The following is a 27,647-nucleotide window of genomic DNA, read 5'->3' on the forward strand; positions in this document are numbered from 1 at the left end:
CGCTCCCCAGCCGGCAGGAAGGAGCCCCCCGTTCCTGTCTGGCACTGGGCACAGGGGTGCCGGAGAGGGGCGCGCAGAAAGCTTCTGCCTTCTGTGATCTGGTCTCCGCGGTCGGACACTCTCTCTTCCACTATTTTTTGGCCGATGTGAGCAGGTCAGCGAGGCCAGCCCACGCTGAGGGGAGAGAATTAGGTTTCATCCTTTGAAGGGAGCGTCAGGGTGTGTGGACTCTTTGTAAACCACTGCGGGCATCTTCGGGGGTGGGGAAATGGGCACGCTTACAGACTTACTTCTTAAGAACGCGCTGCAGCCTGTTCTCTGGCCAGTGAGGACACGGGCTTTCCTGGACCGAGGTGTTCATGCACTGGTCCAGTTGTGAATAAACCACAACTTGTGTCCACATCCATCCCTCATGGTGAGGTGCCTCAGGTGTTCTCTTCGTGAATGGTTTTTAGGCTGTTAAATTATACTCTGTTGTCAAGGAAGAGTTCATTCAACTTATAAGCATTTTCACAGAAAAGTGACTTTTTTCTTTGTAGGATCAGATACTTTGTCTTGCGGTCTCTGTTACAGATTGCAGCTCCACATAGGGCTTGGTGATACCTGGTTCAGTTAGGTAATATATAATGGTAAGACTGCTCTTTTCAGTAAAAAGTCCAGTCGGAAGTAGTAGCTGGAAGAGATCGGAGTAGTCCGCTGGCTTCCATTTATTCCTGTCAACTCAGCTCCTAATAGGCTTGTAGGAAGTCTCACCTGCCTTACCCTGTCCTTTTGGGAGGAGGCAGTCCCTACAGTAGGATCTTAATGACTTCTGCAGCTCATCCTTCTTTGAACTCCCCAAAGGGAAAGGTCAGAAGACCGTTGGGAGTTGTTGTACGTGCACGTGTGTGCGCACCTGCCGTGCTGCACACACGTGTCCCCCGCTGTGACTTTCCTGTTGGCCTGGTGCCAACACCTGCTGGCTCCACACTGTTCGTACCACTAATGGGGCGAGTGCAGGAGGGGTGAAGGGTGAGATGCCGTGGGGTGGGGGCAGGGAGAGCTGGCTTCTAGTGTCCTAGCGGTGAGAGCGTGTCTGTGAGCTCGTGTGTAAGAGTGTGAGCATGCACGAGCCTGGCTCAAGCTCGCTTAACGCGACATGATCAGAAAAGAAAAGGGACGAAGAGAGAAATGCAGAAGAGATCGGGTTGAGTGAAGAGTTTAGCCCAGGGCGGGCAGGGGAAGCAGGAAAGATGGTCCAATAACTTCGGTTTCTCCAGTAGTTCCTGAAGTGCTTTCTTTAAAATGTGAAAGAAACTTCCTGTGAGCACTGGCCACCAGGTGTCATCAGAAGGCTGCTGTTGATTTGTTTTATTTTGTTCTTAAAAGTATATGAATTTAAAAAAAAAAAAAAAAGGACTGTTTTGATTTCTCTCTTGTAACTTTTAAAAGAATTTTCAACCGTAGCAAGGAGTCTTTCGGTTAGAGCAGGAACGTTCTTTCATGACAGATTCTCGGTGAGTGAAATTGAAGATGATAAAGTTACATGCAGCTTGCCTTCCTTCCTTCCTTCCTTCCTTCCTCCCTTCCTCCCTTCCTTCCTTCCTTCCTGTCAAGGAACTAGTTGAGAATCTGGATGAATAGATACTATAAATGGAATTGCCTGTTTGAAAATCTTTGTGCGACAGTGAGGATATGTGTTGAATGGTAATTGATGGATTTGTATAGGATACATATATATATATTTTTTAATGTTTATTTATTTTTGAGAGACAGAGTGTGAGCGATGGAGGGGCAGAGAGAGAGAGAAAGACACAGAATCTCAAGAGGCTCCAGGCTCTGAGCTGTCAGCACAGAGCCCGATGCGGGGCTCGAACTCACCAGCTGTGAGATCATGACCTGAGCCGAAGTCAGATGCTTAACTGACTGAGCCACCCAGGCGCCCCAAGGATACATATGCTTTAAGAAGATTTGGTTAAATAATATATCCCATTCCTTTCGTGTAAACACCTACCAGGACTTCTGAGTCTTGAACCCTTACTCTGGGAGGATAACTGAGACTCATTTTCTTTCTGCAGACAAGTACCAGATCTTTCAGAAGAAACCAAGGTTAGGCCTTACTTGTCCTGAGGGTTGGCAGTGAGTCCCCTAGCCACTCTGTTCCTTTGCTTTGTTTCTGAGAGAATTAAAGATGCTTTCTTGGGGCGCCTGGGTGGCTCAGTTGGTTAAGCGTCCGACTTTGGCTCAGGTCATGATTCACGGTCTGTGAGTTCGAGCCCCGCGTCGGGCTCTGTGCTGACAGCTCAGAGCCTGGAGCCTGTTTCAGATTCTGTGTCTCCCTCTCTCTCTCTGCCCCTCCCCTGTTCACGCTCTATCTCTCTCTGTCTCAAAAATAAATAAACGTTAAAAAAAAATTTCTAAAGATGCTTTCTGGTTGGCTTTCAATGAATGTTTGTGGAGTGAATGAGTGAAATTTGCCTCCAGAAAAATGAGCTCCTAAACTGTTCCAGTTGGGTGAGGTTTGAATTCTCTCCCCCATCTCCATTGGCGATTTGGTACTTGTTCTAATAATCTTTCTGATGAAGGCTTTTCTTTTTCATTTATATTAGCATAAACTTTCTCATTTCTGTTTAATCTCGTCTAGATCCCTTGAAGATATTTATTAAATCATCTTGCCCTGACGTCATCCTGGTTATGGGCTGTTGGAATGGGCTCTGCCTATATAATTTCTCTACCTGTGATGCGTCCTGCATTCTGTAAAAGTGATCATCCGGAAGGAGTGTTGTGTTCCAGTGACTTCCCATCGACACCACTGAATGCGTTCCAACTCTCAGTTCAGAGCCTTGTGTGACGTGCTCTTGGTGGGTCCTCTGCTTTTGTTTCCTGCCGCTGTGTAGGCAAGAGCCAGCGGCGTGGCTGTCCGGGCTGCTGACGGTCGTGTGCGCTTGCAGTCTCGCGTGTGGAGTGGCTTTGCCGAATCTCGCTCTTCCACTTGAGTGTTTCACCCTTCTTGCCTGCTCTGTCAGAAAAAGAAAACGGCAGTTTTTGTTTCCTCAAGGTTTATCTGGAGTGATATTTCTGCTCTTCTGGCCAAATGTTCTGCTTGGCACAGGATTCCCTTGCTCATTTATACAGCTCTCGGTCTTAGTTCCTGTCGCCCGTGTTCATACGTGGTCTCGTGTTAGAGTTCCTGGGCGTGTGTGTCACGTGGCTCCTAACAGAACACGAGCCTGGCGAGGGCAGAGATCGCGTTTGGAGCTCGGTAGTTCCTGTCCTGTGGTAGGCACTCAGTATGTATTTGTTGAGTGTTTGATGTTCTTTCTCGGTGCAATGAGATGTTGCATTATTTAATTGGGGAATAGCAAGTATAAAAATATTTTCTCCTTTTGTTTTAGAGTTTTTGGAGCCCTTATATAGGAGATAATAAAGGGTCTCAATACTGTGCTTCTGCATATCAGTGCAGGTGTCACTCTTGTGTCTTCAGAAATGTGTTAGTCAGGTGCCATCATTAGAACATTCTTTCTGATTAGATGTACGTGTGTGAGTCCTCCCCAAGTTCGTGTTTCTTGAAGGCATATGCTTCTGGAGAAGAAAGTCCTCTGGTGTCCATAGTGAAGGCGGCAGTGGTGTGTCAGAGTGGTGTTGGAAGAGGAGGAGACGGTTGGACTCAACATTGAAAGGAAGGGAATTCATACCACTTTAGACAAACCATTAAAACCCGTTAAACATAAAGTATGTAACGGACGTTTTCAAACACATGCATATACAGACATATACAAAAGTTGATGGAGTGGTGTATTGAATTCCACGTCACTGTCATCTAGCCTTCATTGTTATCCGCACATGGCCTCCCTGTGCCCCCCTCCTGGACTATTTTAAAGCGTCTCTCACACTTTTTTCATTTTATCTCTAAATACTTAGAAAAGAGACATTTCTTATATCACAATGAGGTATTTGTTTATTCTAGTACCTCATATGTGCTTGGAATTGTTCTAGGCTCTTGGGATATTAGGGTGGAAAAAATAAACCATGCCCTTACTTTCTATCATGGGGAGACAGAAAATAACCAGAACAGGAAAAAAATTCATGTCATCAAAATTTAAAACTTTTGCTTCTCAAAAAACATTAATAAAATGAAAGGGGAGAAAATATTTGTGAGACATATATCCGACAGATGTTTTATCTTCAGAACACATAAGTAACCCCTCAGCTCAGTAGAAAATAGACAACCTACGTAAGAAATGGGCAGAAGGCTAATGAACATTTCACAAAGCACGTAGCAAGGTATTCAGCACCATGACTAGTCGTCAGGGAAATGCAGATTAAAACCATACACACCTACTAGAATGACTTAGGTTTAAAAGACTGACAGCATCAAATATCGGTGAGAATGTGTGGATCAGTCGAAACTCTTGACATTGGTGGCTGTCCAAAGCAGTGCAGCCACTCTGAAGGTCCGTCAGATGGTTTCTCACAAAGTTAGCATGCACGTTGGTCCCCGTGGTCCGGCCTTGCTATGCCTAGGTGTTTCCACAAGAGGAATGAAAATGTATGTTCATAAAAAGACTTGTACAAGAATATTCAGAGCAGCTTTATCACCATAGCCGCAGAAGGGGGAAACAGCTCAGGTGTCCCATCAACAGAATTGTGGTGTCTCCATACAACAGGATACTGCTCAGCGCGGAAGTGGATGCATTGTTAATACATGCAGCAAAAACACTGTGTTGAGCAAAAGGCCGACTCTCCTTCCCGCAAAGGCCTGTTGTCTGGTTCCATTTATATGAACATCCGGGACAGGCCAGACTGATGCATTATGGAATACTGGACAGTGGTTGCCTCAGGGAGGGGGAGTTACCAAGGAGTGAGTGGGAGGGGCAAGGGACAATTTTCTGGAAAGATGGCATGTTGTCTGTGTTGATCGGAGCACCCTTGAGGGACCCCTGGAAGGTCTCTGGGCTTCTCTTTCTGGTGCCTCTGCTCTCTCTGACTCTGCCCTGCAGACTTTAGCTGCCTGTCCACTCTGTGGGAAGACTCCTGGGCCCTGTCTGGGATCCCTGCCTGTGCTGTGGCCTGAGTCCTTTCTCCAGGCAGTAAGCTGGGATTCGGACCCCCCTTGTTTGTATCTCATCTCTCAGGGATCGCTGTCCCTTGGTTGCTGATGTCCAAAGTCTTAGGCTGTTGTTTCAGAGATTCTGTCCGTTTTTTCTTTTTCGGTTGTTTCACGCGTGAGAGGAAATCCGGTCCCTGTGATTCTTCTTGACTAGAAATGGATGTTCTAGAAGAGGCGTGTTCAGTGTTTCCATTGAAAACAAACAAACAAACAAACAAACAAACATCTTACCCTTTACAATTAAGGCAGAGAATTTGTGTCATTCTCTGCTATAATTCCAGTATCTACAACCAACAATACTTGGCATGTAGTGGGCACTAAGTGAAGTTTTTGGAACAGATGCATGATTCATTTCCCCCCTCTGTTTATTCTTTAATTGTGAATGTTGAATGGCAAAGCCAATGCTTTATTTACAGGTCCCTTGTCCCTTTCCTAAAAGGTCCTTTGGAACCACTGGTTTCTTGATTCTTTATAAACAATGAGTTCTGTAATGAAACTGGTTTGGGAAATGCATATGTGCCGAGAAATCCTGTGGTAAAGAAACTTTGGTTCAAATCAGAGTTTCCTAAACGTATTTGACTAGGGATATGTTTTTCTTGCCTAAACATCTATTAACCTCTTAATTTATATTTTCTGGATCACATACTGGAGACATGGTAAATACTTTATAGTTGCAATAAAACTATATGTTACTGTGCTGTAATACAATAACAAATACAAGATGTTTTTGTATCGTAGATTATATGTGACAAATTGTATTTTTAAGCAGCTTTGTTGAGATATTCACACACCATACATGTTACGCATTTACACTGTAATTTAATGGATTGAAGTATATTCACAGACATGTGCGACCATCACCACAGTACACTTTAGAACATGTTCATCTCCTCAAAAAGAAACCCCGGGTCCTTCAGCAGTCACCCGCTGTGTCCCTCCCCCAGGCCTAAGGAACCACTCATGTGCTTTCTGTACCCGACATGTGCCTATTCTGGACATTTCCTTTCAAAGGAGTCCTATGGTATGTGGTCTTTTTTTTTTTTTAACGTTTATTTATTTTTGGGACAGAGAGAGACAGAGCATGAACGGGGGAGGGGCAGAGAGAGAGGGAGACACAGAATCAGAAACAGGCTCCAGGCTCCGAGCCATCAGCCCAGAGCCCGACGCGGGGCTCGAACTCACGGACCGCGAGATCGTGACCTGGCTGAAGTCGGACACTTAACCCACTGCGCCACCCAGGCGCCCCTGGTATGTGGTCTTTTGTAACTGGCTTCTTACAGTTAGCATTTCCAAGGTTCATGCGAACTGTGGGCATGTCAGTTCTTCATTCCTTCTGGTGGCTGAATATTCCATTGTGTGGATGTGGGTGTACCTCTTTTTGTTTTTCCTTAATCTGTTGATAAACACTTGGGTTGTTTCTACCTCCTGGCTGTTACGAATAATACTGCCATAGACCTTTGTATGCATGTTTTTGCGATGACCTATGGCTTATTTCTCTTGGGCATGCACCTGGGAGCAGGATTGATGAGCTGTATCGGAACTCCGCAACTCCGTGTTTCCTCTTGTGAGGGTCTGCCAGACTGTTTCCAGAGTGACATCCCATTTTACACACCGCTAACATTGCGGGGGTGTCCTCTCTGCGTCCTTACCAACACTTGTTATATCTGATGCTGGGCTTCTAGCTATCCTGATGAGTGTCCAATGGGACTGATGATGATTTTGATTTGCAGTTCTCTAATGGCTGTTGATGGAGAATCTGTTTTCCTGTGCTTCTTGGCCATTTGTGTATCTTCTATGGAGAAATGTATATTCTCCTTTGCTCATTAGAGTTTTTTTTTTTTTCTGTTATTGAGTTGTTTAAGAGTTTTCTCTGTATTCTGGATTAAGTCCTGTGTCAGACCTTTGATTTGGAGTATGTTTTATCTATTTTATGGGTTGTCTTTTCCCTTTCTTGAGGGTGGCTTTTAAAGCATATAGTCATTTGAAGTTTTTAATTTTGATAAAGCCCAATTTAGCTACTTTTTCTTCTGTTGTTCATGCTTTTGGTGTGTGTGTGTGTGTGCGTGCGTGTGTGTGTGTGTATTTATTTATTCATTCCCCACTTTTAGCAGAGTCAAAGCAACAGCCTTCATTTGGTTTGTCGTTGTTATGAAAAAAGTAGTTAAAATAGTTAAAAATAGTTATCATTAGCTTTGAGGCCATAATATGTGATGGTTTTTTAGTCACATCAAATCAAATAGCATTTGGCTGAAAATTCCAATCCTGGTGTAAAGTAAATGGAAAATGATATGTTTTAATTGAATTAAATAGCATAATGAAAAATAAAATCAATATTATTGATTTTAAAGCATTTTATTCGGTGAAATTCTTTTCTCCCCCCAAAGTTTGCTTCATTAATCCTGCTCCCCTGCCGACATTCCGTTTGCCATTAACCTTCAGAAGGTACAGCAGGCCTGTTAGGTGAGGAAACTGGTGACGGACAGTGGGGACAGGAGTGGCTTTTCATTGGCAGCGGGTTTGAGCAGGAACAGTGACGGCGAGAAGAATGTGCATGTTGTTAATTAGCATATGTTTAGAGAGTCAAGGTTAGGCTCTTTGCTGTAGGGGGGAAGGAGGAAGCAGTTGTTCTTGAATTCTGTTCCTTTTACCCTGGGGCTTGGGCTTCTGTTGGGAGGCTACCTAGGGGAAGGCCCAACTTCCTGGCTTGCCTCTCAGCTGTTTGGTCTAATGTGTTTCACAGATGGGGGTGGGGGGGGGCGGGTTCACAGGAGAGAAATTTGACAAGAGGGCTTCTCTGTTTACAAACAAGTAAACCGAAACATACCGGTCAAGAGAATTAAGCACGGGAGTGTGTTTGCAAGCTGGGTGAGAACACTTTCAGTCAGAGATGCCGCGGCATCGCTTCCTGCGTCAACCGTGTCCCCGAGTCTGACTTCACAGTCTTCGTAAGGATCACACGTGGGATCAAGTTCATCTCAACGAAAGGAAATCTTGATGCTGTGCTACCTTTTCCGTTCAGTGTGTCCCTTCATGTTGCCGGTGGCCTGACTAACGTATGCGTGTTCTTTCCGCTCCGAGGTGTAACGCCGCGTTTGCTCTCTTCGCAGGTTACGAGTGCCCAGTGAGCCGCCCTGACGCAGGACCTTCTTAATGATGGATACTGAGAAGAAGCCAGAGAACGATGAGGATGAAAATGCAAACAAAGAAGCAGGAGACTTGAGGGATGTCTCACGTCATGATGTAGATTGTGGGCCCGTAGTTGATGCGGTAGCAAATTCCTCTGAAAACTCCACAAGCAAGAGAGGTTTTTCAGAATCCTCGAACCTCGGCAGCGTCACCGTGGGGCAAGATGGGAATAAACATGCTTCCAAACGAATGAAGTTATCGGCCGAGGCAGAACACCTAAAGCGTGAAGAGCGGGGCGCTCGCGGGCTGGAAGCTTCTGAGAGCACGGTCCCCGAAGGGCACGTCCCGTTGGGTGAGGCAGTGAAGGAGACCCTCCTGAATGAACGCCCCGATGGAGGCACGAGTCTCCCCAGTGCCTTCTCCCCGCCTCCCAGTTTGAGCACCACTGATGCTGTTTCTCCGAAAACAGACACCGAAGAAAAGTCTGCTCGGGAAATGGTTTCCCTTGACCCGGGAAGAGAATCTCCTTTGCCCCTGAAAGAGATGAGTGTCGGTTGTACTGTTGGAAACGTAGATACGGTCTTCAAGTGTGACGTATGTGGTCATCTGTTTTCCTCCTGCACTGACTTGGAAAAGCATGCTGAGTGTCACCTGCAGCCACCTGGGGAACACGCCTGCTGCCACTGCAGCCACAAAGCAGAGAGCAGCGCGGCGTTGCACGCGCACGTCCGGCAGACCCACAGGCCGCAGCGGGTCTTTTCTTGCGATCTCTGCGGCTTTCAGTGCGTGGAAGAAAACCTGTTGAATGCACATTATCTTGGCAAAACACACCTCCGGCGTCAGAATCTTGCTGCTCGTGGAGGATTTGTACAGATCTTAACAAAACAGCCCTTTCCCAAGAAACCTTGTTCCATGGGAACAAAAAGTGTTCGCGTGAAACCGAGAGCTTCTAAGCCAGTAGCAAAGGCTAGTGATTCAAAAGGATTACGAGACGTTGGAAGCAAATTTAAAGATTTCAGAGGGGGCCTTTCTCAGCAAAGCGGAAGTAGCAGTGAGCTGCTTGTCGAAATGACGCCGTCCAGGGATCCTTCGTCAGAAACAGTAGAGATTGTTGCAGAAAATGTAACTTCTCTTGGCATAGCTCGAAATCCTGAAAACCAAAGTAAAACTAAAAAGTTAGCTCTGGTCAGCTCAGAGGGTCTCTTAGATAAGGTGGAATCTTCCAGAAGTAGCCTACAGGCAGTGCACGGTATCAGCGCAGGCTCGAGACCAAGACCTGAGCGAAACGTCCTCACGTTGGGCGGTAGCTTCCGTCGACGAAGCGGCACTTTTACTTTAAAGGGCCAGGCCAAGAAAAGGTTTAATCTTTTAGGAATTAGTAAACGAGCAACTACTGATGTGCAGAGGGTGTTTATGAAACACTTGAGAACCCAGGTGAGAACAGGTGATGCAGAGTCTGCTTCCAGACACGCAGAAGCGAGTGGCGGTGTCCACAGTCTGTGTGTGACTTCCCCAGAAACACGGGACCCGAAGCAGGACAGAAGAAGCTCCCACCTCGCGTGCTCCCTGGACTCTCCCGCCGCGAGGCCAGCTGCCGACCAGCAGACGTGTCCTTGTACGGACTGTGCTCAAGTAGCTACAGAAAGGACGGAGCTGGAGACCCGTGGGGAGGGGTGCCCCACCGGAGACGTGAAGCTTCGCTGCCAGGAGCGTGACTTTTCCAGCCCGTCGAGGAGGGACTCGGACAAGCATTTGTACGACAACCAGCACCAGCACACCGCCAGTGTCCTCCGTTGTCAGCGCTGTTCGTTTAGTTCCGAGAACGAACCAGGTCTTACAGACCACATGAAGGAAAAACACAATATGTGTTTTGTCTGTACTCCTTGTAGTCTGTTCTTCTTGTCTGAGAAGGACCTGGAGGAGCACAGAACAACTGAGAAGCACGTTCGTTTATTGGTTCAGCCAGAGGCTTCTCAACCGCGTAACAGTGATTTGGTGTTACAGTCTTTACCCTTAAGTGCTTTAGAATCAGAAAATACAAGAGATGCTCTGAGTGAGTCCGGTAAAGCAGCTCAGGAAGAGCCCGTTAAGTCCAGGGTGAGCCATGGACATGAAGTCAGGCATTCCAGTAAGCCTCAGTTTCAGTGTAAGAAGTGTTTTTATAAAACAAGGTCTTCCACTGTCCTCACGAGACACATAAAGCTCCGGCATGGTCAGGACTACCACTTTTTGTGTAAAGCATGTAATCTTTATTCGTTGAGCAAAGAAGGCATGGAGAAGCACATTAAGAGAAGCAAGCATCTTGAAAATGCCAAGAAAAATAACATTGGCTTGAGTTTTGAAGAATGTATTGAAAGGGTGTGTATAGGTGCAAATGATAAAAAGGAAGAGTTTCATGTTTCTGGAAATGGCAGGATAGAAGGCCACGTGGAAGGTGCACAGTTACAGGAGCATGTCTGCCTCGAAAAGAGCGTGCTGACTACCAAGGAACTGTCACAGTCCGGCGGAATGACCAAAGAAGGGGAGGTCACTTTGACCGCCACCCCAAAGAGAGGGAGACCGAAAGGTAACATCTCACGGACATGTTCTCATTGTGGTCTCTTGGCCTCTAGTATCACAAACTTGACTGTTCACATTCGACGAAAGCACAGTCACCAGTACAGTTACTTGTGCAAAGTGTGTAAGTATTACACCGTAACCAAGGGAGACATGGAGCGTCACTGTGCCACTAAGAAGCATAAAGGACGAGTAGAAGTAGAAGCCAGCGGCAAACAAAGTTCAGACATCATTGTCGGCCCTGAAGGGGGTAACCTTGAAGCCTGTAGAAAGAGTGCTACGTCAGCGGTTTCAGGGGAGCACGCTAACAAGTCTGCTGAGTCAGATGGCTCTGTTTCAGAAAAGCCAGGAGCAGAGCGTGGAAATCCAACTGAAGTCGAAGTGGCAGGTGTGTGTCATTCTGTAGATGGGGAAGCTGACAGCCGTCTTCCTGATAAAAAGGAACAGATGTGTCTGGAACCGGAGGGCCCTGTCCAGCAGGGGGACACTACGGGTGTAAGCGATAATAAGTGTGTACACTGTGAGTTTAGTGCCCACTCTTCTGCTTCTCTAGAGCTGCACGTAAAACGGAAGCATACAAAGGAATTTGCTTTTTATTGCATGGCGTGCGATTACTACGCTGTGACCCGTCGAGAGATGACGAGGCATGCAGCCACAGAGAAACACAAGGTGAAAAGACAGTCTTACCTGAGTTCTTCGGACATGGAAGCAGGTTCTGCAGACGTGCCCAGGAGTATCATCATATCCAACGAGCAGCATCAGCAAAATTCTGAGGAATATCAAGTGATTTCAGACCAACCATCTGAAGAAATTCTGAAATCTAGAAGTACCGCTGATTGTTCTGTTTTGGATGAGAATACTCATCTAGGTGTGGCTAAAGTACTCCGTGCTCCCGACTCAGTAGAAATTGAGACTGGAGATGAATCTAATGTCAGTGAAGAGCATTCCTTCTGTGAAACTTTCCAACAGCCCCTTGCCAAGGAAAAAGCTCTGAAACCCGAGGATGTGTCCCTTACTGTTTCCTCTGATTGTGCCTCCCCGAGCAGATTTCAGAATGAAAATGCAGGAAGCTCAGCTTTGGATTATGAGCCAGTAGAGAGAAGCCACAGCATGCTGAATGACATTGGTGGTCCAGGCACGCGTGGCGAGAGTGATGTGGGACGTGTGGGCGAGAATGCAAGTGAAACCCTGAGCAAACGTGGATGTCCTGGAGGTTTAGGGGGAGGGCATCTGGCCGAAAGCACCGTCCCTGTTGTGATGACAGGGACGGGACAGGAGCCAGACCTGGAGAGCCGTGGTCAGAACGACGTTGGAAGTGTGCAGAGTTCAGAGGACTTGAAAGATGGTACCCAAGAAGACCCTGTTCTAGAGAACAAGGAGATTCTGATGAATTCCCAGCATGAAACTAAAATTATCTTGGAAGAGGATGGTCTGGCTTCTGATAGCACAGTTGAAAGTAATGATGTGTATGAAACTATAATCAGCATTGATGACAAAGGACAGGCCGTGTACAGTTTTGGCCGGTTTGATTCTTCCATAATAAGAATAAAGAGCCCTGAAGATGGTGAGTTGTTGGACCAGTCTGAAGAGGGTCTCATAACCACAGGCGTGAGGATCGGTGAGTTGCCCTTAAAAGACTGTGCCCAAGGTGTGAAAAAGAAGAAATGTGAAGGTAGTTCCTTTGGTGAATCCACACGAATTCGTTGCGATGATTGTGGCTTCTTAGCAGATGGTTTGAGCGGACTGAATGTGCACATAGCCATGAAGCACCCTACGAAAGAGAAGCACTTTCATTGTTTACTGTGTGGAAAGTCCTTCTATACCGAGAGCAACCTCCACCAGCACTTGGCTAGTGCTGGTCATCTGAGGAACGAGCAGGCCAGTGTGGAGGAGCTTCCGGAGGGAGGGGCCACCTTCAAATGTGTCAAGTGCACGGAGCCCTTTGACTCAGAGCAGAATTTATTTCTCCATATTAAAGGGCAGCACGAAGAGCTGCTTCGGGAGGTGAATAAGTACATAGTGGAAGACACTGAGCAGATCAACCGCGAGAGAGAAGAAAACCAGGGGAACGTCTGCAAGTATTGTGGGAAGATGTGTCGAAGTAGCAATTCGATGGCATTCCTGGCGCACATTCGCACTCACACAGGTACGTACGTGCGAGCAAACCTGTGTTTACCTAGAAAGTGCGAACGCATGATCCAGTTGGCACATTTGGTCCCATCTGAACGTGGAGTCCTCGGGGCGTTTGCCTGTCGACCTTCCACCTGGCTCCCGTCACCCTGCTGCGTGGCCCTCTGGGCATCTGCCATACGTCATCGTTGACGCCTACCATTTCCAAAGTTAAGCCTTAGTGATTCCAAGGCAGGTGATTTGACAGCTTTCTTTTCGTTCCATCAAGAAGCCTTGCCCCTCTGATGCCTTTGTTAAATTCCCTTCTCTGAACAGCTTTTCAGTTGTTTCTGAGTCCTCGTTTGGTTTTTCCAAGGTACTTACCAAGTGGCACTGTGTGTTTCAGAGGACACATTAAATGGCTTTTGAGGAATGAAATAATACAAATTTTCTTGGAATTTTAGGGATTTAAAGTTACTCATTGCCAGATGGTTTATTTCAAAAAGTGTAACTCCCAGGCAACAAGATTCTCCTTCCAAGGGTCACAGTTAGTGAACACTTTCCAAAGTTGCTATGTCGTGGGGATTTGGTTTTCACGCAGGCAGCACCTGATTCAGTCCCTGCTCTGTCAAATGTAGTGTTCCATTTTAATGTTTAATTTTGGGTGGAAATTTTTTTTAAACTTTGTGTGTGTGTGTGTGTGTGTGTGTGTGTGTGGAAAAATGCATAAGCCACTGTTCTAAATTTATGTAAAAATTCACTGCACTGTTTCTATAAACCTGCCATACATTCTTTATTTTAAATAGACAGCTTTTCTAAATCATTGTGCTCTGCTTAGACAAGTTCTGTCTTCATGGTTGAATTTATGAGTGGATTTGAATAATAAATTCACATTTCAATGAACATATTTTCATTAAAACTGTAAGGTTTATTTTACTGTACTTTTAAATAATGGCTTATTATTAAAGCTATACTTTAAATTCTTGCAGTTTTTGAAACTTAGTGCATGGTTACAAGGAGGAAGACAAAAGAGTGTGAAACGTTGCTAGTTTAGGGAGATTAAAGGCAGATAAAAGTTTTTCATTGAAGAAAGTACCAGGGCAACCTGCGTCAGATTAATCTAGGTAAATACAAACATTGTGCTCCTGGTGCTGACTCTTCCTAGAGGGGAGCTGTTGTCAGGGAGTAAATTCAAATACTATTTGTTGGCATTATTAATACCTCTGTCAGCACTGTGCTTGCAGCTGGCTTTGTGAAATGATAGGGCTTTTAGAAATCAGGCTTGTTCACGTGTGTAGAAGGTGTATACTTCCTCAACATGCCCTCTTAAGGCAGATAAAACGGAATAAAACTCAGAAAAAGATGCTAATGGACCTCTTTTTAGAATTCTTTATGCAACTGTCTGGTCAAGACATGTTGCTTATAATTGATGTGTCCATTACTTGAATTCTCTTGTAATTATAGTCAATAAGTCTTGTAAATGTGTTAAAGCTCACTAAAAGCATACAAATTCAAGAACAGAGTAAGGCTAATAATTTAAAATAATCAATGTAGGCATTTCAGCACTTAATTTCCCTTGTGTGTTGATAGCTGATCATTCTTAATCCATTAAGATTTATTTAGTCGTTTACAATGCAAAATAGGTTTGCACTGGTCACTTGTGCCATTTGAAAACGTCCACTAGGTTAAGTGCGGAATGTAGTCCATTAGTCTTCCTTGACTATATGTATTAATTGCATTTAAAATCAAGTTAATGTGGATGTGAAAGTGAGGTAACCATCAATATGTGACAAAGTAACCCTACTTATATAAGTTACATCATTGATTCTAACATTTAGTAAAAGTTAGCGTACTTTTTAACATCTTGCGTTGGGCTCATCAGCAAGTACATTTTTATCGTGTTCCCAGGTGCCACGGAGGAGCCCTCTTCTGCGGACACAATGCCAGTCCCATGTTTACAGCTCTGCAAGCCACTTTTTGGGGGATGTTGCTCTCCCAGCTTTAATCCAAGGTCTTTTTCTTGGGGCATCTGAAAATGAATTGCTTTTCTGATACTTTGCTTATGTCCGCGAAGTAGTAATGCAGGGGCTGTTATTAATGGTTAACTGGAAAAAGACTTACTCTTCCAATCCCTGTTTTCATATTTTGTGATTTACTCTCTACTTCATGTAGCCTTTCCTTCCCATCCTTAGCACGATGAAAGCAGCACTCTAAGAAATAAATGAGTTTTGGTTATCCAGAATTGTAGGAAGAAAGCACCCCAGAGTTTTCCTGTGCTTTTGCTCGTGTGAAGTCATCGGCGTGACCAGGAAGGGCAGTGTTGCCTTTCCCAGTACATTAGGAGCCCAGAAACAGTGGTGCATTTTCTCTCCTGCATTATTCCATTGGCTAGAGCTTTACTTTCTCATAACAAAGTAATGAGAAAAAAAGTTACTTCTCATTCAGTTAGAAGACTGTCCGAAGCCCTTCATTTGGTGCTCTGAGTGCACTGGTCACTTGTGCTGTTGGGAAACGTTCACGTGCAGGGAGATAGAGGGTTGTGTGGGCTCGCTGAAAAATTCTCAGGCTAGAGCTGGTCACTAGTGTTGCACTTAGTTCCTGTCTGCCGGTTTAGAAGCTGAATCAGCTTGAGAAGAGGTGGTGAGGTGAGGTGGTCTGTTGACTCTGAGCATAGCCCGAGCAGGGGCTCCGCACTGGTCAGTGCCGGTCTCTGCGCTGGTCAGTGCGGGCCCCTTCCGGACCTGGCCCCCCGTGTTATTGACCGAATGAGGGAATGAAGGGCGGAAGGGAGTGTTCAGTGTGTAGGGAGGGTTGTAGAATGGAGGCCGTCGTGGCGAAGCATTGGATGATGGGTTCTATACATCGTACTTCATTCTTTAGTTTTAGTATCAAGTTTTAGTATCGCTTTTTACATGCTGTCGTCACATCCGCGTATGCCCGGCAGTTAGCAGTGACTGATGCCGAGGAGTGCCCGTGTAGGTCTGGGTGGAGAGTTTTAGTTTTAAAAGCCTTTGGGATTCTTTTGGTAAAATTGTAAGGGGCCAGAAAGCTAGAGTCCCTTTTGTTTTTCCCTTTCAAAACCTCAGAGGGGCGCCTGGGTGGCTCAGGCGGTTGAGCATCCGACTTCTGCTCAGGTCGTGGTCTCCCGGTTCGTGGGTTTGAGCCCCGCGTCGGGCTCTGTGCTGACGGCTCAGAGCCTGGAGCCTGTTTCAGATTCTGGGTCTCCTCTCTCTGCCCCTCCCCTGCTCACATTATGTCTGTCTGTCTCTGTCTCTCTCTCTCAAGAATAAATACACATCCACTCTTATGTGGATCCTGAGAAACTTACTAGAAGACCATGGGGGAGGGGAAGGAAAAAAAAAAGAAAGGTTAGAGAGGGAGGGAGCCAAAACATAAGAGAGTCTTAAAAACTGAGAACAAACTGAGGGTTGATGGGGGGTGGGAGGGAGGGGGGGTGCGTGATGGGTATGGAGGAGGCCACCTGTTGGGATGAGCACTGGGTGTTGTATGGAGACCAATTTGACAATAAATTTCATATTTAAAAAAAATACACATTAAAAAAAATTAAACAGGCAAACCCTCAGAGGCCAAATTAAAAGGAAAAAAACCCAGTGAGGATAATGCTGTTTCCAGGGATGGAACTATTTAAAGTAATATTGACAGTTTATAATAATCACAATACACTTGTGAAAAAGACAAAGGGAGAAATACATAATTTTACGAATTTTGCCTTATTAACAGTATGCCTGGCTTCATCTTGGGATGTGCATACCAAGCTTAAAACTGGAAACGTTATTGGAAGAAAGGACTTTTTTTTCCCCTATGCAGAAAAGTATGATCTCCAGTTCCCTGGAATTTTTATGGCATAGAAAGGAGATGTTAACACAGCCTGCTGTGAATAGAAGATGTGAAAGATAGTCAGGACCTCAGTGATTTCTGCATGAAAGCAGTCAGCAGAGTAGCTCATTTATGTGCTGTCAGCACCCTAGCAGTGAGCGCCGAGACCTGGAGGAACTAGAGGTTTTCACTGAGGAGCCTCGTAAGGGAACTTGGAGGGTCTGTGCCCAGCCCCTGTGGCAGGCACGCTGACTCAGGAGGGACTCATCACAGGGTCAGTGCGGGGGGCACGCCAGGAAACTTAAATCCACAGGATACTGTAAATTAGCCTTTCACCCAAATTGTAATGCAGATATTGAGAGAGCTTTATTTTCTTCCGTTGGAGTCCTGATGTTATTGTTAATTAATAATTTCCTGAGTACCTTATTATCTTGAATGCATTTCAGTTTAAAGTACAGGTAAATTGGTTCTTCTCACTCCCGTCTTTTATGTGTCCCTTTATAGAATTCTGCTTCAGATGAAATGTTTCCAGGTAGTGTTAGGCTTGGTTTTATCAGAATCATTTAAATAAACTGTAGTTTCTAATGTGATTGATAGGGTGTGATCACTGTGAGCTGTGGTCTCAACCTGCTGTTGACATTTAAACAGATAAAGCTGACTAGATATAACCATTCAGGTGCTAAATATATTTTACATCTACTTCTAACAGCACAAGTGGAAGTATTAAGAGATCTGGCTTCATTGTCATTGAGCTGTGAAGTATTCAACCTTGTCTGCCCGCGCTTAGTACTGTTGACTTTTTTATTTCTGTTGGAAGATTAAAATTAAATGCTTCACTTTTTTTGTCAGCTTTTGGGAGTTAAATTGAAATTTAAGACTCTAAAATTTTTTACTGAGTGCTTCAATTTCAACAAAGTATTCTTGGAGGATTATATTTTTCAAGGGCACTGCACAAAGGTTCATTGATCAGATGTGATTTATTGCAATTTTTTTATTTGAGCTCTTTTTGTATATTTATTGAAGTTCCCATATTTCATATTCTGTCTAACTATATTAGAAGAGATACTTCACCAAATAGGTACTAAACATGCTACGAAAGATCTGGAAGCATATTGTTCTGATTCTAGGCTGTGATTTTTATGATTTTCATTTATTTGTTTGAGGACTTAGCAGTTAGAAAATTGAAAAAAATGGTATATACCTGTTACGCTGAAAGGAGTGTTGCTCTTGCTCACGTGGGTACCGATTATCTGTTAGTTAACCTTGTTCCAGTTACAGTCTGTCTGATACCAACACCGGGTTTGTTGACTCTGAAATTAGTTTGCTTTCTCATTTTTGAGTATAGGTTAACCTTATTTCTTTATGCAATTGAAAAAAATTGTTGGTACTATGCTTTTTAATGATGAAATATTTGTTCTTGAGATCAATAATAAATAAAATGTCAGTACTTCCTGGTTTGCAGAATCATCACAGATTTTTGACTATAAAATGATCATAAAAGCAGATAACTTATCCATTGTGTATTCTTACATTGTGTGCTACCAAAATAGTAATATAGTGAATCACTTGGGATAAATGTCCGAAAAAAATCTGAAATGCCATTCTTAATGTGAATAAATTGAAAGCTGCAGAAGTAGGAGGGAGATGGCCACTGAGAAATGTATTTGATGATAAATATACTTAAAAAAATTTCAGCTACTGCGTATGCATTTGTGTTTTATAATGTTCCATTTTAAATGTTGAGCGACTCCAAAAGATATTTTTGCGAATTGGTAGAAAAATATTTAAAATTACTTAGCCCATCTGATACACTTAGCACTGCTCAGCGGCATCACGTTGGACTTTAAATCTTAAGAGTGTTATTATTGAAAGTTAGGAACACTCACTGAAACATTAAAGTCTTCTTGGTGGAATAATTATGGAATGCGGGTCTATTCCAGTTAGAAAGGAAAGCAAGTACTCCATTTTGGGGCCAGAAATTTCTAATCGGATGAAAAGTGTGATTTAAGATCTAGGCCTCTCCTTAAACTATCAGCACTGTGTTATTCAAATTCAAATCATATTTTATGTTAAATTTACTTAGGATCAAAACCATTCAAGTGCAAGATATGCCACTTCGCAACGGCTCAGCTTGGCGATGCCAGAAACCATGTCAAAAGGCACCTTGGGATGAGGGAATACAAGTGTCATGTCTGTGGGTGAGTAACCTGAAACCATCTCTGCCGTGGTGAGCCAGGAAGCATGAGCGGGATAGCCATTGTTTCAGAATTCAGAAGTGATATGGGTAAGAGTGGCTAAAATTATGCATGCGTACCCTCCTTTCCATTGTTATGGTAAATTCCTTAAATACAGTTATGACATTCTTCTCCCACTTCTAATCCTCTACTGCAGATGAGCAATTTTATGGGCTACAAGGTCAATTTGAACCTGTAATCTGTAAATTGACTAAATTATAGGATGTTCATTCACATTGCCAGAGAGAACTGTAAATTCCATTTAAAGACATAAAAAAAATACATAATACAGCTTTAGGAACGTATATGTATTTTTTTTTCTCTTTTGCCATACTGCTTTAATTTTTAATCACATTAATAGCTAGATATCCCGGACATATCCCATAAAGAGAAAGGCAGAAAAAGATTTAATTTCAGACAACTGGTCACTGATTGTTGCAGAGATGAAGCTTAAATAAACAGTGTATAATGTATGTTTTTGTGTAACTTTATTCCAAAACTTGTTTGCCATTTTTAGTTAATGACTCTTCCTCTAAAGAATCGTTGCCGGTGTTAAGCTGTCACTCAGATGTGTTGCGTTTAATAGGAAGCACTGAGATGCCTTAATGCACAACTGATTAATTTAGCAGAAATGTTTAAAAGGTTTTAAAATGCCATGACATCTATGGTATATCATAGGACATTCAGAGCTGGATTTTAATACCCTCTCTCTGATTAAAAATACATTTTAATGCTATTATGCTAGAGAAATTAACTAATATGTGTATCCTGTGAAAACACTTTCTGTGAAACCTGAGAAACGTGCAATTCTTATGGCCGATTCCCTAAATACTACAGGCTCAATTAAATTATGCACTGTGCACATGTTATATTAGGTTTTCCTTTTTAGTGGAAGATTTAGTGGGCAAATATCTTTTAAGTCAAAAACAGCCTCTGTCTTTTGTTGGGCAGTCATGTCATGCCAGGATGCCGTTGCATTTTTTGACCCTTACGATAGTTTTACAAATAACTTTGCAAGCAGTTTTATTAACCACGGTCTGTGATTTATTCATTGGCAGAATTGATGGCTCAGTAACTTGCAGCTAAAGTAAATGAAGATGAACCTTTGCCCTCAAGCCCCCTGAAGATCAGTAGGGAATGAGTTTTGTTGCCACTGGCTTTAGCTGCAAGGGTTGAGTGCCAAATGGTTCATTTTAATTGCTCTAGGTCTTGGAATTTTAAAAGATACCTCATTTATTGTTTTTACCGTATGAGTTGTAGGAAAGAGGAAGGCCCTGACTCCAATGAGAATTTGCGATTAGATGGCACTAAGCAGTTTCTTCCTCAGATCTTCAAAATAATTGGGCAGTTTTTGCATGCTCTGTTATTAGAAATGTAATTCCTCCTTTTTTTTTTTTTTTTTTTTTTTTAATTTTTATTAGGGTTACTAAGTCTTGGGAAAGAGAAGAAGAAACTTTTTTGGAGACTAGTTTCTGACCTAAGTAGCATCAAAAGCAGTACTGGTTGGCTTTGATTGTCCTTTTTAAGCCCACTTGGCTCATTGCTTGTTACCGCACACCACCGACATGTGACACTCGTGGTCTATTTGCTCGATTCCCAGGACGAAGAGTTATAAATACATAGAGATACATTGAGTTGCGTGCTGATGCCACAGAGGTCTGAATGTATGCACGGGAGCGGCAGTCTAGATTCCAAAACTGTGTCTTTGAGAATGATGGTAGTCATTGAACTCTATTTCGCTTTGAAATAATAGTTGTCTTAATTTTTTGTAAGTGAAATTTGATTTAAAAGTTATAGAACAATAACTTTTCTAGGGTACATATTGTCACGGTGACGCTGAAAGTTCTGAAGAATTGTAGTAAACCCAAGAAGTGTTTGTCTGTGGAGTTGAAACGAGTAGTTTTGATGAGTTAGGTCTAACGAGTTAGAGCCCTCTCGGGGGAAAGAAAAAGTATTGTAGGGCGTTCTGTATTTCCTGTATTTCAAATGGATAGGGCAGTAGGTAGGTTAAAAACTAAAGTGAGAATCATGATAAAAAGCAAGAATTGGCCGTCAGGTTAGTGGCAGTAGCATTGGTACATTAACACTGGTGACAATGTCAATTCATTATCATTGATGGCTAAATAATCCTGGAAATGCTCAGTGGACCTATTAGTTCCTGAACATAAGCAGCCCATGCTGCATTTCTTCATTAGCTTTAATTGCTATAAATTTTACCTTTTAAAAAAATCATGCTTTAAAAGGTGAAGTGATCTTTCAGGAACATTAACTCTATAATTTTGTCACAAACAGAAGGCCCTGCACTGTGTTTTCTTTTCTGCAGTACTTAGGATCTTCATCTCTGGCTTTTAGAATTTTATGAATAACCTTTTCGTTACCTGAATTGCAAGAGAATAAACTGCTTTTCGAATAGTTCTGACTAATATATAAAAACAATGGAGCGGACATTTTAAAAATGAAATTAATACTCACAATGTTGTATTCTTTTGTCCTAGTAACTCTTGCTTTTCTTGAAAAAAAAAAAAAAAACCCTCACATTTTATAGCGAAATTGATGGAAATAGTAAACTGCGCGTTTTGTTGAATTGAGCACATTAGATTCTTTGTAATTGGTTTTTCATGTCTGCCTTTCTAGAAGATTGTAGACGCTCATCAGATAGGTATCTCGCGTACTTTTACTAAGGCTTGGCTGAAGAGTTGTGCGTTAGCTACCCCCTTAACAAAGACTGCCTTTTAAAACTTTTATTCCAGTTGTTTGCACCTACAGTGATTTTCTTTGACTCGTTAAGCTTGGTTTTAAGATAATTGTCTCCATTTCATCAGCAAATCTTAGCTAAGGTATATTACGGATGTAAGTCAGTTTGACAAAAGTAGCTGAATGTGTTAGACGTCTAATTCCTATCAGGTAGCTAGGGTTCAGAGTTCAGGATTTAAGTTTTGTTTACCCATGGTTTATTATATGTGCCCCCGACATGGTAAAAATTTCGAAAATGTATTGCTTTGCGCTTCTTGTTTTAAGAACCTGTTGTTGATCACTTTATTTAGAAGCCTTTTATTTTACTTTCACTTCTAAGAGGAGGAGTTTTTGAACAATACAGTTTCTTAACGTTTTTCTGACATGTGAATGTGATCTCAAGTGGGGTTTTATAGAGTATAGGTTGTATTTTTATTCAGCACCTACTGGGTAGTTCACATGAGCATGTGCTGTGGATCTGACAAGGGTTAGTGGGGAGAGAAGAAATAATAGAGCATCTCTCTGCAGAAGTTAATCATGTTTGTTGGGAACATGTGTTTAGAAATAAGTGAAACACATATTTCCCTAAATCAGTGATTCCTACCTTCGACTACTAAAAACACAACTTGAAATCTGGGTGGCTTATAGACCCCATGTTTCGTTAAATCTGTTTAAATTTACGTCTCTCTGTCTCTGTGTGTATCCACACACGTAATAGGGTATGTGATCCTGTCCATAAGAAATGGTATTTATGCGGTGGTGTTGTTTGTTAACATTCACTTCATTTGTTGATCTCATAGTGTCATGATATTGTTCATCTCATGTTTATTATGCCCATTGTACAGATGGTAAACTTGAGATTAAAAGTATTTTTGGCGATGGAGTCAAATTATGTACTGGTAAGAGTAGACCATGGTTTCCTTACTTTTAACTGTCCCTTTATTTTTTTAATTTTTATTTAAAAATTTTTTCTGCTTTGTGCATTATCTGTTGGTTTGTTATTGACTTTAATTTGTACTTATTTTTTTCTCTCTAGGTTGTTTTCCCCAGAATGTAATAACTGTAATTTACCTACCTCCTTCCAGCCCCTAGCCAATTTTGTTTTCTGCTTTTGCTCAGGTTTATGTTCTTTTGAAAACTTGCTTGCATGGTAGTTTCCTTCAGCATTCTGGAATTCAGTCTGTTTTTGTGTCCCTTTCTCTGTTTCACTTTCTCACGTTAAAGCATTGTTTTCAGTAACTTTATCATTCTTCCCCTTTGTTGTGTATGTGTTGGTAGTCTATTGCACTTGAGTGGTTACAAATTGAACATCGTATAATAGAATTAAGTGCCAGGACAGGTGAGAATATTCTTACCTTTTCATTAGGATGAGAGGGGTGAAGATTGATCAGCTTTGGTTACTGTGTTTGTTTTTTATGATCAGTTACTTAGGAAAAAAAAAAAAAAGAGTAGCAGACCAGTGTGATTTCCACCAACCTCCTAAGTGCTCGTTGACTGCTGCATGCCGTGATTCACAGAGACCCCAGTACGAGTAGTCTGGGGATTAGGTTATTTTCTGAAGGACTTCCCTGTGTCTGGTCTTGAATCTTGTGTGTCGAGTTAAGTAGTAGAGTAGAATTTACCTAATCAGGAGAGAATAAGGGCATTTTCTTAAGTCTGTTACATCCGGGTTCACGAAAAGATTCTAGACATTTTCTATTGTGTATTGATGTGCTTATGAGCTGTTTATTCTTATTTGGTTTAAGAAACCTTAAATAGAAAGTTACTAATGCAGTAAAACTCTTTGTGTGTGTGTGTGTGTGTGTGGCATTACCTAGTTTTTGTGCATTAGAAGGGATCTCTATGTAGATGATTATAATGTCACTTTCTGACCTTTGCAGCTTGAATAATTGTAAATCATTGCTTCATAATGTGTCAGAGAATGTCTGTACTAGGCAATTAAATGGCAGAATATAATAGACCAAATTATTGCCTGTCATGTTTTCAACAACACAGTTAGTATTTGAGTTACACTTAATCATTACGTGCATTAGCAACTTCATTGGAATCCAGCTTCAGGCTGAGCATGAAATACATTACATTATTTAAACCTCTAATGGTACAAGTCATTTATTTGTGTTGAAGTCTACAACATGCAGAGTTTCATAAAGCAAGGAACACTTGAGAGCTTAATTTATCCAAATCAAAGTCTAAATGCAGATAAACACAAGTGGCAAAAATTAGTAATTTTTATAGGCTGGAAATATTTAAAAATACATGGTTGTGGGTAATTGTAGGCAGCAGGAATAAATTAAAATCACTATTTTTAGTCTGTTCTGAGAACTAAAGCTGTGTATACCTAAATCATTAAAAGCACCATGGAATTGCATTTTTAGCTGAACAATTAATTACACCCATCATATCTACAGATGTATCCAGCCAGATAACATAAGCATTTGGTTTGACTGGTTGTTTTGGTTAAAAAGATACAGATAGAAAGAGTTTGTTTTATGGTCTGGCATGAATTATGCTTGTAACAATGTAAAATGCAGGTTCTCTCAGTTTTGTAAAAAATTTAAATTAAGATTCAAATACTCTTATTTTAAAGGGTATATTACATACTTTATGTATGTAATATATTGATGCTTTTTGTTTGATGATATATTTTTTGCCTTTCGTTTGAAATTTAAAAATGCCACGTAGTGATTACTGTCTCTCTTCCTGTCAGCGAGGAATATAAAATTAACATTGTTAGTTTATTCCTCTGGTGCTAGAGTCCTTGAAGTCCCGTTTAGTGAATGATCATTGTCTTAGATTTTTTACGTCCAAATCACTTTGTAATTTGAATGTCTAAAAGACATCTTAGTTATAATATTAAAATAAAAAACACTCTTTCTCAGATACGGATTCTAGGGTATTTTACAGGGAACTCTTGTAAATCCAGGACAGATTTGGGAGTGAGATTGGGACAGTGGAGGAGATGGTGAGAGGCTTTGCCACCCCCACGCCTTACTCTCCATTTTGTAGTGGTGTTTTCTTGAATTTTCATCATGGAAGAGGGGGTCATAGGTTTATTTCGAGGCAGTGTGTATCGTCAACCTGTAATGAAATAGAAACACAATATACGTTGTCATTTCTTGGTGTTGTAGTTGACAGCATTGGCCCAAGATCTTTTTCAGTGACAAATTCCTATCTCAGGGACTTTTTTATTTTTTTGCTTTATTTTTATTTTAAGATGGTTCCGTGGTGATTTTAAGATCCAGTTGTGGAATCTCAGGATTCTTTAGCTCTCCTGATCCATACGGTGGAATAGGGGGGGATAGCCAGTCTTCTGGTTTCCTTTGCCTGTCCTGTGATTTCTTTGCGGGGAGGGAAGTTAACCTGTTTTCTCCTTCCTTCTTCCTGCTCATGTGGTTCTGAAAGGCGTTTACTTTCTGAAAGGTTTTGCTCTTTGATTTGTCTAAGTCTGAGTAAGAGGAGGTGTTGGAAGTGTACATAGGAGGGAAGCATAACCAGGTCTTGATTCAGGTCCTGTAGGGCACACTCTTGAGAGTGTCCTCTCTGTGCGGACCCAGTGACCAGCTGGTGCAGGGGCCTTGCCAGGGCTTTGCCATCATGTGCTCCAAGCAGGAGAGACAGACGTGAAGAGGGACGCACAAGGGGTAAGAAAGAGCAAGGGACAGAGGTCTGCGGGGAGTGCTTGGCTCTGCTTAGAAACACCAGGAAAGGCTTCCTTGAGAGGTTATGTTTGAGTTGGGGCTTGAAGGATGAGGACGTGTTCGCCAGGCTAATTTGGACAGTTTCAGTAGATGGAGCAAAAGAACAAAAGTAGTGAAGTGTAGAATAGCATGACATCTGAAGAACCTTGCAGGAATTTCCTGGAGTATAAGTGGCTGATGGGGCGAAGTGGAGGGTTTTAAAAATACTAAATAAACAGTTATGGAACATCAATACATGCCACTGCTGTTGGTCTTTAGGGCTGAAATGGCCAAAATAATAGCCGCTTCAAATGGAAGGAGAAAGCTCAGGTAAAGACACGTCCAAGTCTCGCTGGACCAATTCGGAAGGTTGCGTTTCGTCGGGTAGCCGGCACTTGGGACGCAGGTGAGTGGGAGTTAGGTAACCAGGGCAGCCCATTCCAGGCAGGGTTTGGGGGTGTTCAGTACCTGTAAGGACGGTAGCCCCACCAGAGTTGAGGTGGTGAAGCAGGGAGGACCTCCCTGGGGGGCTGGGCGAGGTGGGCCGGGCCGGGTCACAGAACTGTGGCACGTTGCCTAGTGAGTGCTGGCCTTTCCGCCACTCCTTTTTGACTTGTCTGCTGTCCTCTAGTTTTCTGGACTGTGAGTAGTCAGGGAGGGGACGAGGTGGAGAGCCTGCTAGGAATCAAGGGGCAAAGTTATTTTTATGAGAATTTCACTGTTTGTAATTTCAAGTAGGGATGCTATTGATTGTGGATAATTGTGATGAAAACTGGTTGATCCCAGTTCCGTGTAACCTGAGGCAGCATAGTTCCAAATAATAACTGCAGGGACGGGGGCCTCTGGGGGACTCAGTCGGTTGAGCATCTGGCTTCGGCTCAGGTCATGGTCTCACAGTTCACGGATTCGAGCCCGGCGTCGGGCTCGGTGCTTGACGGCTCAGAGCCTGGAGCTGCTTCAGATTCTGTGTCTCCGTCTCTCTCTGCCCCTCCCCTGCTCTCACTCTGTCTCTCTCTCAAAAATAAACATTAAAAAGTTAAATAAATAAATAAATAAATAAATAAATAAATAAATAAACAAACATTAAAAAAAATAAATAAATAAACATTAAAAAAAAATTGCAGGGACGTAGAGTTGTGTGACCACGCTGCAGATGTCTGTGTGCTGCTGGTGCCTTGGACGTTGGTGTTCCAGTTGTGTTTCCGTGTGCAGGTCATGTGCACGGGAAACCATCCGTGTAAAGATGCATACTGGTTAGTCATGTGCTCTCTTCCTCTACTTCTTAGTCCTTGGGTGCTTTTCTCCTGGGTACCCATGGGCTCTGCCTCCACATCCTCTGTCTGCTCTCGTTCGGCCCTGGAGACCTCTGCTCCCCTTGCTGCCCTTGTAGCATTTTAACAAGAACTAGCACAAAGGCTTTATTACCTGACGCCCGGAGTGCCGAGGAACAATGGTTCCAAGCACAGCAAGTGCTCCTCTCTGGATCTATGAGTTTTCAGAATGTTGTTTTTGTACTGCTGTTTCCATTGGATGCCGAGGCGCTGCAGGAATCTACTGGGCTGGACCAAAGGGTGGTTGTTTGGAAGGACTGAGAGAGAGTTAGTTAGCATGTTGAATACAGTTAGGTCTCCATGTGGTTCTTGAGGAGCTGGAAGATTCTTCTATGTTGTCTGCCTCAGTAGAAGATCTTCCTTCCTACTGTGTTTTGGAAGGTGCTGCTGTAAATGAAAGGGGTGGGAATGGTCTCGTGCTGGTAACACACCGGGTAATTGTCGTGATCATAGTAGCAAATGGGTATGGGTTTTTAATATTGTGGCCAGTCAGTGCTTCAAAACAGAAATTTGCACTAGTCTGAAAAATTGGAATGCGCTTAAATATTAAAAAGGTATTTCAGTGTCCCCCAATGGAATTTGTTTTAAAAACAGGGTTTTAGAAGTCACACTGTTGTCTGGTCTAATCTCTCTGGTAGACAGATTAAAAAAAATTGGGGTTAGGGTCTTAGGTGACTTCTTGAGAATGGAGACAAGAACTCGGAACTTCTGACTCTAAGGTTGATGTCGTTTCCATTTACTCCACGGGCCTCCTTCCTGTTCAGTCTTAGTTTATTCCTGATACTCTTCTTGTTTCCCTGGTTTTGGCCTCCAGTCTTTTAACAAGGGAAGCGATGGTTACGTGTTTAAGCAGCAAACTTCATTAATTGATCCACGTAGTCATTTACGTTTTAAACCTTTTCCGAGTGCCAAACCTTTAGGAACTGTAATTTTGAGAAGTAGGGTTGCGGAGTCC

At 42.8% G+C, this 27,647-nt stretch overlaps 1 protein-coding gene across 2 annotated transcripts in view; it reads left to right on the forward strand.

The window, feature by feature from the left end:
- Positions 1-27,647, forward strand: part of ZNF407 (zinc finger protein 407) — a 456,641-nt gene that overhangs the window by 19,793 nt on the left and 409,201 nt on the right. For both annotated transcript variants that reach the window (XM_047827318.1, XM_047827319.1), the window contains exons 2-3: positions 8,197-12,917; positions 18,801-18,915. In XM_047827318.1, coding sequence (XP_047683274.1) covers positions 8,240-12,917; positions 18,801-18,915 — 4,793 coding nt within the window. In that variant the 5' untranslated portion in view covers positions 8,197-8,239. The remainder of the gene's footprint in view (positions 1-8,196; positions 12,918-18,800; positions 18,916-27,647) is intronic.

The sequence above is a fragment of the Prionailurus viverrinus genome, chromosome D3, assembly GCF_022837055.1.
Source record: "Prionailurus viverrinus isolate Anna chromosome D3, UM_Priviv_1.0, whole genome shotgun sequence".
In the NCBI taxonomy this organism is placed as follows: domain Eukaryota; kingdom Metazoa; phylum Chordata; class Mammalia; order Carnivora; family Felidae; genus Prionailurus; species Prionailurus viverrinus.